A 12974-nucleotide genomic window follows, 5' to 3' on the forward strand; every position below is an offset into this window, starting at 1 on the left:
ACCTTACTGGAGTGATCACATGAATTACACTGTACAAAACTGAAGATTGGTATAAACATATCATAATTTTACCAACTGTTTGTATAGGAAGACATCACTCATAAATTACAATAAAGAAAATATGTTTTATATTTATATTTAAACATTGCTCGTACTTATATTAAAGTAAAAGTAATAGTAAGAAGCTGTCAATGTAAAATTTGTAGTCATCTTATATGGTGAGTATAGCACAAAATAAAAATTTTGAAAAGAAATTTTGGGGGTCATCTTATACACTCAGTTATCTTGTACACCAACATATACAGTCAAATTTTAATAAATATTTTAAGCACCAAATTTTGTGATGGAATTAAAATACTAATGATATTAAATGAAAAAAGGGATGCATAAAGAATTTATTACTTGCATATATAGAATTCACATTACATTAGTATATCTTTTTCTGTTTCTCTTTCAAAAATATGACTTAGAGAGTTTTTCAAGATTTCTTCTGCATTTTTTCGTTTACTTAAATCAGTTACTTTTGCTGTGTACCTCCCACATTTTGCAATTCCTTTACCACCAAGAATAGCACAAATTCTGAAAAGATATATGAATGCTTATTATTAAAATATACTAGTGAAAGAGAACAGACATAAAATATTATAACAAATTACCTTTTTATTATATTGCATTTTTAACACTAAATATGACATAATATTAACCACATATCAATTTATAAAATGCACTACATAAAGCTGAGTTATAATAAGCTGTAAAAGCTGAAATGAGGTAGAAGTGCAAGAAAAGTTATGAGGGATGAGAGGAGAGAGAGAAAATGAAAGAAAACCAGGGAAGGAGAGGAAATGAGAGAAAAGTGAGAGAATTAGGGGGGGGAAGAGAGAGAGACAGGAAAGGAGAGAACAAGGAGGGGGGAGCGAGTGGGATAAAGTGAGGGATGCCACTGAGAGAAGAATAAATGGAGCTATGAGGAATGTGATGTATAGGGATTTGATGACTCATGTACGGTGTCAGAATGTTAGAGTGCTTTCCTGGAGGAAAGAAAGTGTGTAACTATGGTAATGAAAATAAATGAGAATGTGGATTAGATGATAATGATGACTGGTATGAATGACCAGAGATGCTGTGTGAATCAGGTTGCTAGAGATTTGAGATCAATAGTTATAGCTTGTGCAGTAAAAAAAAGTATGAAAGGAAGATAGCGAGTGTAAATCCCAGATTTGATAATGAAGAGTTGAGAAGAGCAGCAATAATGAATGACAAAAACAGTCAGTATATATCAAAACACAGGTCAGGAATTTTACAGGTGTGTGTGGAGTGTGCTTGATGACAGAAATGAAGGCATTTAGAAAGACTGTTGTTCTTTGGTAAGTGAGAACATAGGGTAGGGAAACTAGAGTTAACAGGGTGGAAAAAGGTGATGGGGTCATGTGGGATAATGGCTTAGGAAATTTACTGTTTTTATAACTGTAACAGCTGAGTTGGATAAATGAATTAACTATATGATGACTGCTGGATTTTGCAAAGTTTAACTCGGATACCACATGGAGTTTTCATATGCAAAGTGAAAGAAACGGGGATATATATGAATGGATGATATGAATACAAGCTGATGAACAGATACCAAAGTGTTGTATATGGAGATGCAGAATCCAGGAAAAAAAAGGGGGCCAGTAGTGTACCCCAATCCTCTGTGCTTGGACAACTACTTAATTTGTACATAAATGATTTGAAGGGGCAATAGAGTAATATTTAAATAATTAAAATAGAGTAGGATGATTTAAATAGGCTGATAGTATGGGCAAAAGATAATGGATAGCAGTTTAATGTGAAAAAAAAAAGCATAAAGTTATTCATTTTGGGATGAAAAGATAATAAGCTATGCACCAGACTGATGGAACTGTACTCCAGGAACCTGATGCAGCTAGGGAGTGGAGATGATGGTTGACAGAGAATTGAAATTCAGAGGGCATATTGCAGAAATAAGAAGGTTGTCATTTGCCTTTGATATGACCTTAAAAATTTGGATTACTGTGTTCAGGTCTAGTTATCTGGGTTTCTTGGGAATGAGGAAGTGGTGGAGAGGATCTACAGGTGAGTGACCTCTGGAATGCATTCCAGATACATTGAGGGGGTTGTGGGTTGCAAAATTGGTTCATATCTGGGAAAAGAGGGAATATGAAAGAAACATTTAAGTTATTAAACAAGTTTTATATAGGCACAATGCAGAGGAAATATTTCAACAATTAACTAGTGGGGACAAAACAAGGCATCAGCCCTAGAAGTGAGAGGAATACATATTTTGTTTGGAGAGTTGAATAAGTGGAATGGGTTGCCGGAGTCCATTATGAGTGCTCTATTAATAAGTGCAGGGGTTGGCAACACGGGGCGTGCAGGCATCCAAGTGCCCATAAAGCATTTTTAAAGTTCCCACCACTTTGTTAGATATTGAAGCATTGAACAACCTTCAAATTTTTTTAGTGCACATATTTTTAATGATTTGCATAATCTGCAAATCACCATTTACAGATTATGCACTTCCACTTCTGTCACACTTAAATGTGACAGAAGTGTATCGTATCGATCACGACTCAACGATACTCATTTAGACCACTGCCTAAGAACTGGAAATTGCAGTTATGTGACAAGTTAGCTGAATATCTGCAATGCCAAGTATCACATTAACATTTTTTTTTTTTTTTGAAGTACATACTTAAGTTTGTAAGTAGAATTTTGTACAGTCATCCCTCGACTTACATCCATACAAAGATATGTCCATGATCCCATAAGGGAATAAATGACATTTTTGACTATACTTTGAACAAGAGCGTGAAGTAAAAATGTTTCTATTTAGCAACAATGCATCGTGCAGTGGCAACAGTGCATTCAGCACCAACCTCCCTCAGCAATTGGCACGTGTCTTCAACAGTTCCTCTGTTGATTTTGGGTTTGAAAAATAGGTTATTTGTGTATTTATCATTAAATAATTCATGATTTTTGTGCAACATGGTCCCTACACGCCCAATCAAAAATCCTAGTGAAGAATCACAGAAAAAGAGGCGAAGTTTCTCGTCTCTTTTTCTGTGATTCTTCGTTTCAAGATTGATCTTGAAACGAAGTTGCAAGTTATAAAGCAACATGAAGCTGGTAAGCCCCTCAATGTGATCGCACATGACTTCAGATGGCCTCATTCTATAGTGACGACCATTTCGAAAAATAAAGATAAAATTGGAGGCTGTAAAAGGATTTGCTTCCATTAAATCGACGATAGTGACGAAACAATGACAAGGTCCTATCAATGATATGGAAAAGCTACTTGCATCATGGATAGACCTTAACCAAAAGCGCATGCCCCTTTAGCACTATGGCCATAAACGCTAAAGCACTAAGTCTCTTCAACATGTTGAAGGAGGAAACAGGACTTGATTACTACTACGAATTCAATGCTTCTGCATAATGTATGAATCTGCAAGTGCCAATGAGAAGGCTGCCAAGGAGTTTGTAGAAAAACTGGATAAAATTATTACGGAGGAAAATTATTTGTCACAGCAAATATTTAATATGGATGACACCGCACAGTGTTTTAGAAAAAAAAATGTCTGAGTGGACATTCATCCACAAAAAGCTGAATGCTATGCCTGGTTTCAAAGCTCATTCAGAGCTTTGAAACCAGGCATAGCATTCAGCTTAACATAATACAGGCATAAACCGTATTACGATTCTATTAGGGGGTAAGGTGGCTGGATATAAACTGAAACCATTTGTGATATGGTTTTGTAGCACAGTGAGAATCATAGGAAGCATACTTTTCCAGTTCATTATCAGAGTAATAAGTTGTGGATGGCTCAAAAATTGTTAGAGGATGCCTTAATCAACTGTTATGCAAGTTAAATGGAAAGCTATTGTGTGAAAGTAAATGTAGAGTTTAAAATTTTATTAATTCTGTATAATGCTCCAGGTCATGCACCTTACATCGGTGATCTTCACCCCAAGATCAAGGTCATGTTTCTCCCTCCAAACAATACTTCACCAATCCAACCGATGGATAGAGTTCTTGCAGTGTTTAAGGCTTATTATTTACGGAGAACTTTCACAAGCCATTTCTGCCACTGAAGGAAATGATCAGACTCTCATGCAATTCTGGAAAGCATTCAATATTTATCATGCTATTAAAAATATTGCTGTGGCTTGAGATGAAGTGACCTCTCACTCTCAATGTATGAGTGGCGTATGGAAAAAGACATTAAAATGGTTTCTGCACGATTTTGGAAGTTATGAAAAAAAAATGAAGACCTTTGTAAATTGAGTGAAGAAATAGTGTGCCTAACAAATAATCTGTATCTTGAAGTGAATGATGATGACATAACTCAAAAATTGACCAACGAAGAATTGGTTCGAACTGGAGGAACAATGTGTTGCAGAAGAGGCAGAACAAGAAAAGGAAAAGGGAAAAGAGAAACAAGAAGAGGTAGTTAAACAATTCACAGTGAAGGATCTTGCAGAAATGTTCTCTGGAGCTAGCAATTTTCTCAAAATGGCCGAAGACTGAACCCTAATGTTGAACGCTACTTACTAGTAGAATGGAAAGTACATGATGCTTTTGCTTGCTATAAATAAATTTATGATGAAAATAAGAAGAGGAATAAGCAAGTATATTGGACATTTTCATTAAAAAAAACAATGGTTACACTAGAAGAACCACAGCCTAATCCTTACAATAGAGAAGGTAATGAAGATGTGGTTGTAGAGGAAGATCATCATCGTCATCATCATACGTATCAAGGATTTAGGCCTAGCATGGCCTGTTCCGGCCTTAGAAGTCATCGTTTAAGAGGACGTCCTGGTTTTCTTTTTCCTAATGGCTTGTACTTTAAGGCTTGTTTTGGTAATGTTGTTTATTATTTTAACGGTATAATAGAACACAGAAACTAAGTAAATAATTAATTTATTAACTTGATGCTGATATTTCGCTGGTATTATAACCAGCATCTTCAGAGCACAAAAACACTGTTTGTCACAATACGCGAGACTAAAACAACATGGTGTACTTAAACAAAATTGTAACAGCAACACAAAGACTAAAGTCCTGATTTTGGCGCCCTCTATCTGAAAAAAAAAAAAAAAAAAAAACTATCATATATTACTAGAGTCCTAGAAAAGTGCTAGTTTTTTCTTAATATGACTGTCTCCCAGATCTTCGGCAAGTTAATACAGCCATATTTGTTGAGATTTGGAGTGTGTTTTAGGGCTTCTGTTGCCTCTAAGAACAATCTCTCTGATTTATACGGGTTTCTGTGTAGTACTTTTGTGTTTTTCCAGTTGATCCTGTGTGCAGGGGTATCCAGAGCATGGTCTGCTAGGCCTGACTTCCCATAATGATAATTCTGGACGTATCGTTTATGTTCGCTGATGTGGATATTCACAGTTCTTCCTGTTTGACCGTAGTAGGCTTGATTTCATGAGCAGGGTACTTGGTAGACTCCTGGATGTGATAAAGGAGGAATGCTGTCCTTGGGTGAGCGGATGAGGGTGGCTAATTTGCTACATGGTCTGAATGTAGTGCGTAGTTTATGTTTATTGAGAATTCTTGAGATCTTTTCAGATGTGCCTTTAATGTAAGGGATGGTGACTGTTTTGTTGTAGTTCTCTGTGGTGGATGGTGGGAGGGGTTTCTTAGGAGTGTTTAGTATTTTGTTTATTTTATGTGGATTGTAGCCGTTGGCCAAGAAGGTGTGGCGTAAGTGAGTCAGTTCAGCAATAAGAGCCTTGTCATTGGAACAGATTGCTCTCGCTCTATGGGTTAGCGTTTTTAATATGCCATATTGTTGAGAAGGATGATGGTGTGATTGTTTGTGTAAGTATCTGCCTGTATGTGTGGGTTTTCTAAAAACTGAAAATGATAAGGAACCATCTGGGAGACGTGTGATGAGTGTATCCAGGAAGGGCAGACAGTTGTTGGCTTCCAGTTCCATAGTAAAGTGGATTTTTGGATGTTGGCTATTTAAATGTGCTAAGAATGTTTTCAATGTCTCAGGGCCATGTGGCCAAATAGCAAGCAGATCATCAACATAGCGTAGCCAAAGTGTTGGTTTGAGAGTGGCTGTATTGATTGCTTGTTTTTCCAGGTGTTCTATGTAAAAGTTGGCTGGGGGGGGGGAGGGGGGGAGCCCATGGCTGTCCCATCAATTTGTTTGTATATTTTCCCTTTCCATGTGAAATATCCTGCATGTATTGTGAATTTGAATAGTTCAAATATATCAGGGGGGAAGTGTGACTTCAGTAGATTGAGGGTTTCTATTAGTGGTACATTTGTGAATAGTGAAGTGATGTCAAAGCTTACTATTAAGTCTGAGTTTTTTAGGGTAAGGTGTTGTAAGATGCTTTTTAGGTGTGCTGAATTTTTGACAAAGGAGGGAGAATTGTTAGTGAGAGTGGCTAGTAGCTTCGCTAAATGTCTAATCAGTTTGTATGTGGGACTATTTATACTGTCCACAATTGGGCGTAGAGGTGTACCTGGTTTGTGAATTTTTGGTGATCCATAGATCCTCGGTGTTTTAACATGGAAGGGTTTGAGTTTGTTAACTGTGTCTTTGGGCTAGAAAGTGACTTTTTTTAATAATTTTCATGCCTTATTCTTTTGTGTGTTGGTGGGATTGCGATCTATAATTTTGTATGTTGACTGATCTTGTAATAGTGTGTGCATTTTGTTTTCATATTCAGTTGTGTCCATCACCACGGTTGCATTTCCTTTGTCTGCTTTTGTTATGGTAATCTGGCTGTTGTTGTGTAGCTCTTTTATAGCAATGAATTCCTTATGTGGGATATTATTTTTGGGAGGCTTGGACTTGATTAGGATGTTGGCCACATCTAAACGTATGTTGTTAGCTATTGTTGGAGGCAGGTCGTATATTCCTCGTTCGATGGACGCCATTATTTCGGCTTTTCGAACTTGCTTGGGAGTTATGGCAAAGTTGTGCCCTCGACTTAAAGCCGTTGTGGCCTCTTTGCTTAAGGTGAGTGACGATAGATTCACGACGACGAGGTCTTGTTGTAATTGCGGTCGTTGTACGGTGCTCCGTTGTTGTAGATTTTCAAACTTATTTTGGTGCCGGTTTTTGACTCTGTCGAATTCTTTTTTTGCCGATGTGTCGGTGATGTTCTCTAAGATCTGCCAAAGTTCCGTATTTAGAATATTATGCAGTGATTCTCGTAAAGCGCTGATGGTTGTATTTGCTTGTGCTAATTCCCGGCGAGTGGTGTTAATCTCTTCCCGTAACAGCGCTACACTCGCTCGTTTACAGATGCATTGGGCTTTGGCCGAGTGGAACTTGTTTTTGATTTTAAAACAGTTCGGTATTAATTTGGTGTCTCGGCACCTCTTTAAGAAGGCTAACCTGTTAAGTTGCCGCATCAATTTCAACTTCCACTTACCATATTGTCGTGTCCTGCGTACGATATCGTCTCCGTGAAGAATCCTTAAAAAATCCCTATAAATAGTCCCACATACAAACTGGCTAGACATTTAGCGAAGCTACTAGCCACTCTCACTAACAATTCTCCCTCCTTTGTCAAAAATTCAGCACACCTAAAAAGCATCTTACAACACCTTACCCTAAAAAACTCAGACTTAATAGTAAGCTTTGACATCACTTCACTATTCACAAATGTACCACTAATAGAAACCCTCAATCTACTGAAGTCACACTTCCCCCCTGATATATTTGAACTATTCAAATTCACAATACATGCAGGATATTTCACATGGAAAGGGAAAATATACAAACAAATTGATGGGACAGCCATGGGCTCCCCCCCCCCCAGCCAACTTTTACATAGAACACCTGGAAAAACAAGCAATCAATACAGCCATTCTCAAACCAACACTTTGGCTATGCTATGTTGATGATGTGCTTGCTATTTGGCCACATGGCCCTGAGACATTGAAAACATTCTTAGCACATTTAAATAGCCAACATCCAAAAATCCACTTTACTATGGAACTGGAAGCCAACAACTGTCTGCCCTTCCTGGATACACTCATCACACGTCTCCCAGATGGTTCCTTATCATTTTCAGTTTTTAGAAAACCCACACATACAGGCAGATACTTACACAAACAATCACACCATCATCCTTCTCAACAATATGGCATATTAAAAACGCTAACCCATAGAGCGAGAGCAATCTGTTCCAATGACAAGGCTCTTACTGCTGAACTGACTCACTTACGCCACACCTTCTTGGCCAACAGCTACAATCCACATAAAATAAACAAAATACTAAACACTCCTAAGAAACCCCTCCCACCATCCACCACAGAGAACTACAACAAAACAGTCACCATCCCTTACGTTAAAGGCACATCAGAAAAGATCTCAAGAATTCTCAATAAACATAAACTACGCACTACATTCAGACCATGTAGCAAATTAGTCACCCTCATCCGCTCACCCAAGGACAGCATTCCTCCTTTATCACATCCAGGAGTCTACCAAGTACCCTGCTCATGAAATCAAGCCTACTACGGTCAAACAGGAAGAACTGTGAATATCCGCATCAGCGAACATAAACGATACGTCCAGAATTATCATTATGGGAAGTCAGGCCTAGCAGACCATGCTCTGGATACCCCTGCACACAGGATCAACTGGAAAAACACAAAAGTACTACACAGAAACCCGTATAAATCAGAGAGATTGTTCTTAGAGGCGACAGAAGCCCTAAAACACACTCCAAATCTCAACAAATATGGCTGTATTAACTTGCCGAAGATCTGGGAGACAGTCATATTAAGAAAAAACTAGCACTTTTCTAGGACTCTAGTAATATATGATAGTTTTTTTTTTTTTTTTTTTTCAGATAGAGGGCGCCAAAATCAGGACTTTAGTCTTTGTGTTGCTGCTACAATTTTGTTTAAGTACACCATGTTGTTTTAGTCTCGCGTATTGTGACAAACAGTGTTTTTGTGCTCTGAAGATGCTGGTTATAATACCAGCGAAATATCAGCATCAAGTTAATAAATTAATTATTTACTTAGTTTCTGTGTTCTATTATACCATTAAAATAATAAACAAAATGTTCGACGAACACATAAGTCTGTCCACATGTTTTGGTAATCTTTCTGTTTTCATCCTTTGAACGTGTTTCATCCATTTATGTTTATATTTTTTAATTTTTTCTATTACTGGTTCTAGGTTTAATTCTTTCATAATATTTTCGTTTCTTTTGTGATCCAATAGGGTATACTTTGCAGTTTTTCTCATAAACTTCATTTCTGCTGTTGTTAATCTTTGTTTGTCTTTTTGTTTTATTGTCCAGATTTCGCTTCCATACATTAAGACCGGTAAGCTAATGTATTGTATACTTTTAGTCTGGTTTGTTTTTAAACTAGGTTTAGTTTAAATATAGAGTTAATTACATCTGTTATTTTTAAATATTTTGCAATTTTTACATTTATATCTTTCTCATTTTCATATGTGATCATACATCCTAGGTAGTTAAATGAATTCACCTGTTCTAAGATCTTGTTATCTATTACTATTTTAGTTCTTGCTAGATCTTTTCCTTTAAAGGCCATAGTTCTTGATTTTTCCGTTGATATTATCATACCATAATCTTTGGATATCTCATTTAGATTTAAAATAGCTTTCTGTAAGTTATCTTCAGAATTTGTAATTATTATTTGGTCGTCTGCAAAGAGGAGAGTGTTTAAGTTAACTGTAGTTGAAAGTTTAATTCCTTGATGTAAATTTTTACTCCATTTTATTATTATTTCATTTAAGTAGATATTAAAAAGAGTTGCTGAGAGGGGACATCCCTGTCGGACCCCTTGGTTTATCTCTCTTGTATATGATAGCTCGTGATTTAATCTTATTTGTATTTGATTATTTTCATATATACTTGTGATAGCCTTTAGGATATTATTTGGTATTTGTCTTTCTTTTAATATGTTAAATAATATGTTTCTTTTAACTTTGTCAAATGCTTTTTCAAAGTCAATAAATGCAATATGTGTTTCTAAATTATATTCTCTTCTTTTCTCTATTATTTATTTTAGGCAAAAGGCTGGGTCTATACATGATCATCTTTTTCTAAATCCATTCTGTACCTCTAGAATAAAGTTTTCGGAATATTTCATTAGTTTGTTATTTAAGATTTTGCTATATATTTTGTAACAGGAATTGAGTATACTAATACCTGTATAGTTTTTAGGGTCATCTCTATTACCTTTCTTAAAGATAGGAATCACAATTGTTTTTTTCCATTCTATTGGGAGGATACCAGTTGAGTAAATTTTATTTAAAAATAATAAGTCTTTCTTTGAATCTTGTTCCTGCGTATTTATATAGTTCTGAACCTAGCTTATCTTCTCCAGGTGATTTTCCGTTTCTTGTTTCTTTCAGGCTGATTTCTAATTCTTCTTCAGTTATTTCCTTTTCATTTTCATTAATTGTTTGCCAGTTTTTTTTTTAAAATATTTGTCTGTCCACAGTTCTGTGTAGTAATTTAGAAATTCTTCTAATTTATTCAGTGTTTAATTTTATGTTTTCTTTGGTATCTGCATTTAGGTGTTTCAAAATCTTATATACATTGGGTCTTATTTTATATAAATCATGTTCTAAGTTAGAAACAAATTTATTCCATGATTCTCTATGTATTTTTCTGACTTCTCTTTTAGCTATGGCTCTTATTCTTTTATTTTCTATTTCATCTTCTAATCTTTTACTGCTTAACCATTTGTGATAGGCTTCTTTTTTCTTTTTGATTATTTCTTTGATTGTATCATCCCAGATCTTCAGTTTTTTTCTTTTATTGAATTTTTTGGTCTTTCCTAAGCTTTCATTTGCTGCTGAATTTAGTATCATTTTTATATTAAGCCATTCTATTTCTATTTCTTCATTTTGTTTTATTTTATCTAGATATTGGTCAATTCTTTGTTCATATAGCCATTGTACATTTGTGTCATTCAATAGTCTAGTTTTATAAACAAAGGTTTCAATTTTTCTTTCTGTTCTTGTTACTTGTAGCCATTTAGGTGGTAATCTTAATTTTATTTTAACAAGGAAGTGGTCACTGCTTATTTCATATCCTCTGTGAACTCTAACATCTAGTGAAAATTTTGATGTCTTTTCATTTAATATGAAGTAATCTAATACTGATTTCCATCCTCTTGCTGCCCAAGTATATTTATGTATGTCTTTATGTTTATAGAAGGAATTCATTATTTTTAGGTTATTATAAACTACAAAGTCAATCAATTTTTTACCATTTCTGTTTAGAGTATGTTCTCCATGTATTCCTATATTATTATTAATTTTCGTGTTTCCTATTCTTGCATTTAAGTCTCCTGCTAAAATTATGTAATAATTTTTATTTATTTTATTATATATGTTTTGAAGCTGATTATAAAAATCAATATTATCCTGTTCTCTTCCTTCTTCTGGGGCATATAAACCAATTATTGTTAAATAGCCTCTATCTATTTTTATTCTAGCTTCTATTATTCTTTCATTCCATAATTTATAATGTTTTAACTGTTTTGAAAGGTAGTTATGAATCCAAATCATGACTCCTGCTTGTGCTCTTTGGTCTCTGTTGACTCCACTGTATATCACATTAAAATTTTCAGTTCTCATAGTTCCTTTTAATTTCTTTTTTGTTTCAGTGATTACTGCTATTTTAAAATTTCTTTCATTTAATAACTGGTCTAATTCTATTTCTTTATATGCTATTTCTCTTACATTCCAGTTTGCTATGTGTATTATATTTTGTCGTTTCCATTTTCGTTTTCCCTTTTCCATTCCAGGGTCGTTTCCCATAGATTCAATCCGAGTATCTTTTTCTGTCAGCTTACAAGTAGGATTATGTTCTCCATGTCAGGGGACTAGCCTGACGATGGAATAGTTCAGTGGTAGGGCTGCTACCTTAAGGCTTCTGAACTAGCCTTCTTCCGAATTTAAACCCATAGGAGGAATAGGGTATATTGAAGGTGAAAGAGTAGATTATAGAAGAAATATAGTAAGGTTTATAGAGAGGGCATAGTTGTAAGGCCAGAAATGAAAAGACCCCATGGCCCTCGAGTACTCTAATAGCATAAGGGTCATAAAGTAAGAAGAGTTGGCTGATAAGGCCTTATAGGAAAGATTAAAGTAAGTGGATCTTCCTCAAAGTAGAAGGAGAGGATAGATCCAGCTAGGGGTCTATGGGAGTGCCGCTTCCCTTACAATCAAGATGATTGCCCCTTATGGCCCTGTTGGTCCACGAGTCCTTATTCAGTATATTCGGACCACCCCACCATATATATATATATATACACATGCACATGTACACACGCACAAACACACATGGTGGGCTCCTCTATCCGCCACCCAGGGGACACGTTCTCTAGGGGTTACAGGGTCCCCTGAGAGGTAGAGGAAGATTTGGGTGATTATTCTCCTGTTTTATAGTGGCAGTAATGTACAGTATAGCTTTATAAGGTTTAAAAATTAAAATGACAGTACACCTAGACCTCTTTTTATGCAAATTTTTTTTTTATGCGAATTCGGAGTTACGTGAATTGGGATATCAAAAATAACTTTTTTTAAAGCAATTTTTATTCGCTTTTATGCGACCAACCTAAAGTCTAAGTTAGGAAAAAAATCCGTAATTCAAGAAAATTCTGAGGATTTTGTAGAATTCCATTCTCGTTTCAATTAAGAAAATTCTAAATTCTTACGAATTTCATTTATTGGGAATTCCCCAAATTACATAACTGACTGCACATAAAAAAGCAGTTCTTAGTAGTTTGAATTTGGTGTTTGAGTAGACAACACAGTTACCAAATTTTTTGCATTTTTTTAAGTGAAATCAAAATAAAAATCCCGTTATAAAATTAATAATTTTGCCAAGAAATAATAAATGGTAAGCTATATGTAATTTTGATTTCATTAACCGAAGATTTTAATCCAGCCCTCACATGATGTTGCCGATAA

The 12974-nt window shown here is 35.3% G+C and overlaps 1 protein-coding gene across 1 annotated transcript in view; it reads right to left on the minus strand.

Annotated features, from left to right (window-relative positions):
- Positions 1-378: 378 nt before the first annotated feature.
- LOC150098916 (alanyl-tRNA editing protein Aarsd1) overlaps positions 379-12974 on the minus strand; it is a 113095-nt gene continuing 100499 nt past the window's right edge. The window contains exon 11 of the mRNA XM_090405029.1: positions 379-579. Within this exon, the coding sequence (XP_090261155.1) occupies positions 423-579 (157 nt within the window). The 3' untranslated portion in view covers positions 379-422. The remainder of the gene's footprint in view (positions 580-12974) is intronic.

Source organism: Typopeltis vanoorti, chromosome 15 (assembly GCF_054136105.1).
Source record: "Typopeltis vanoorti isolate ZY-2024b chromosome 15, IOZ_Tvanoo_1.0, whole genome shotgun sequence".
NCBI lineage: Eukaryota > Metazoa > Arthropoda > Arachnida > Uropygi > Thelyphonidae > Typopeltis > Typopeltis vanoorti.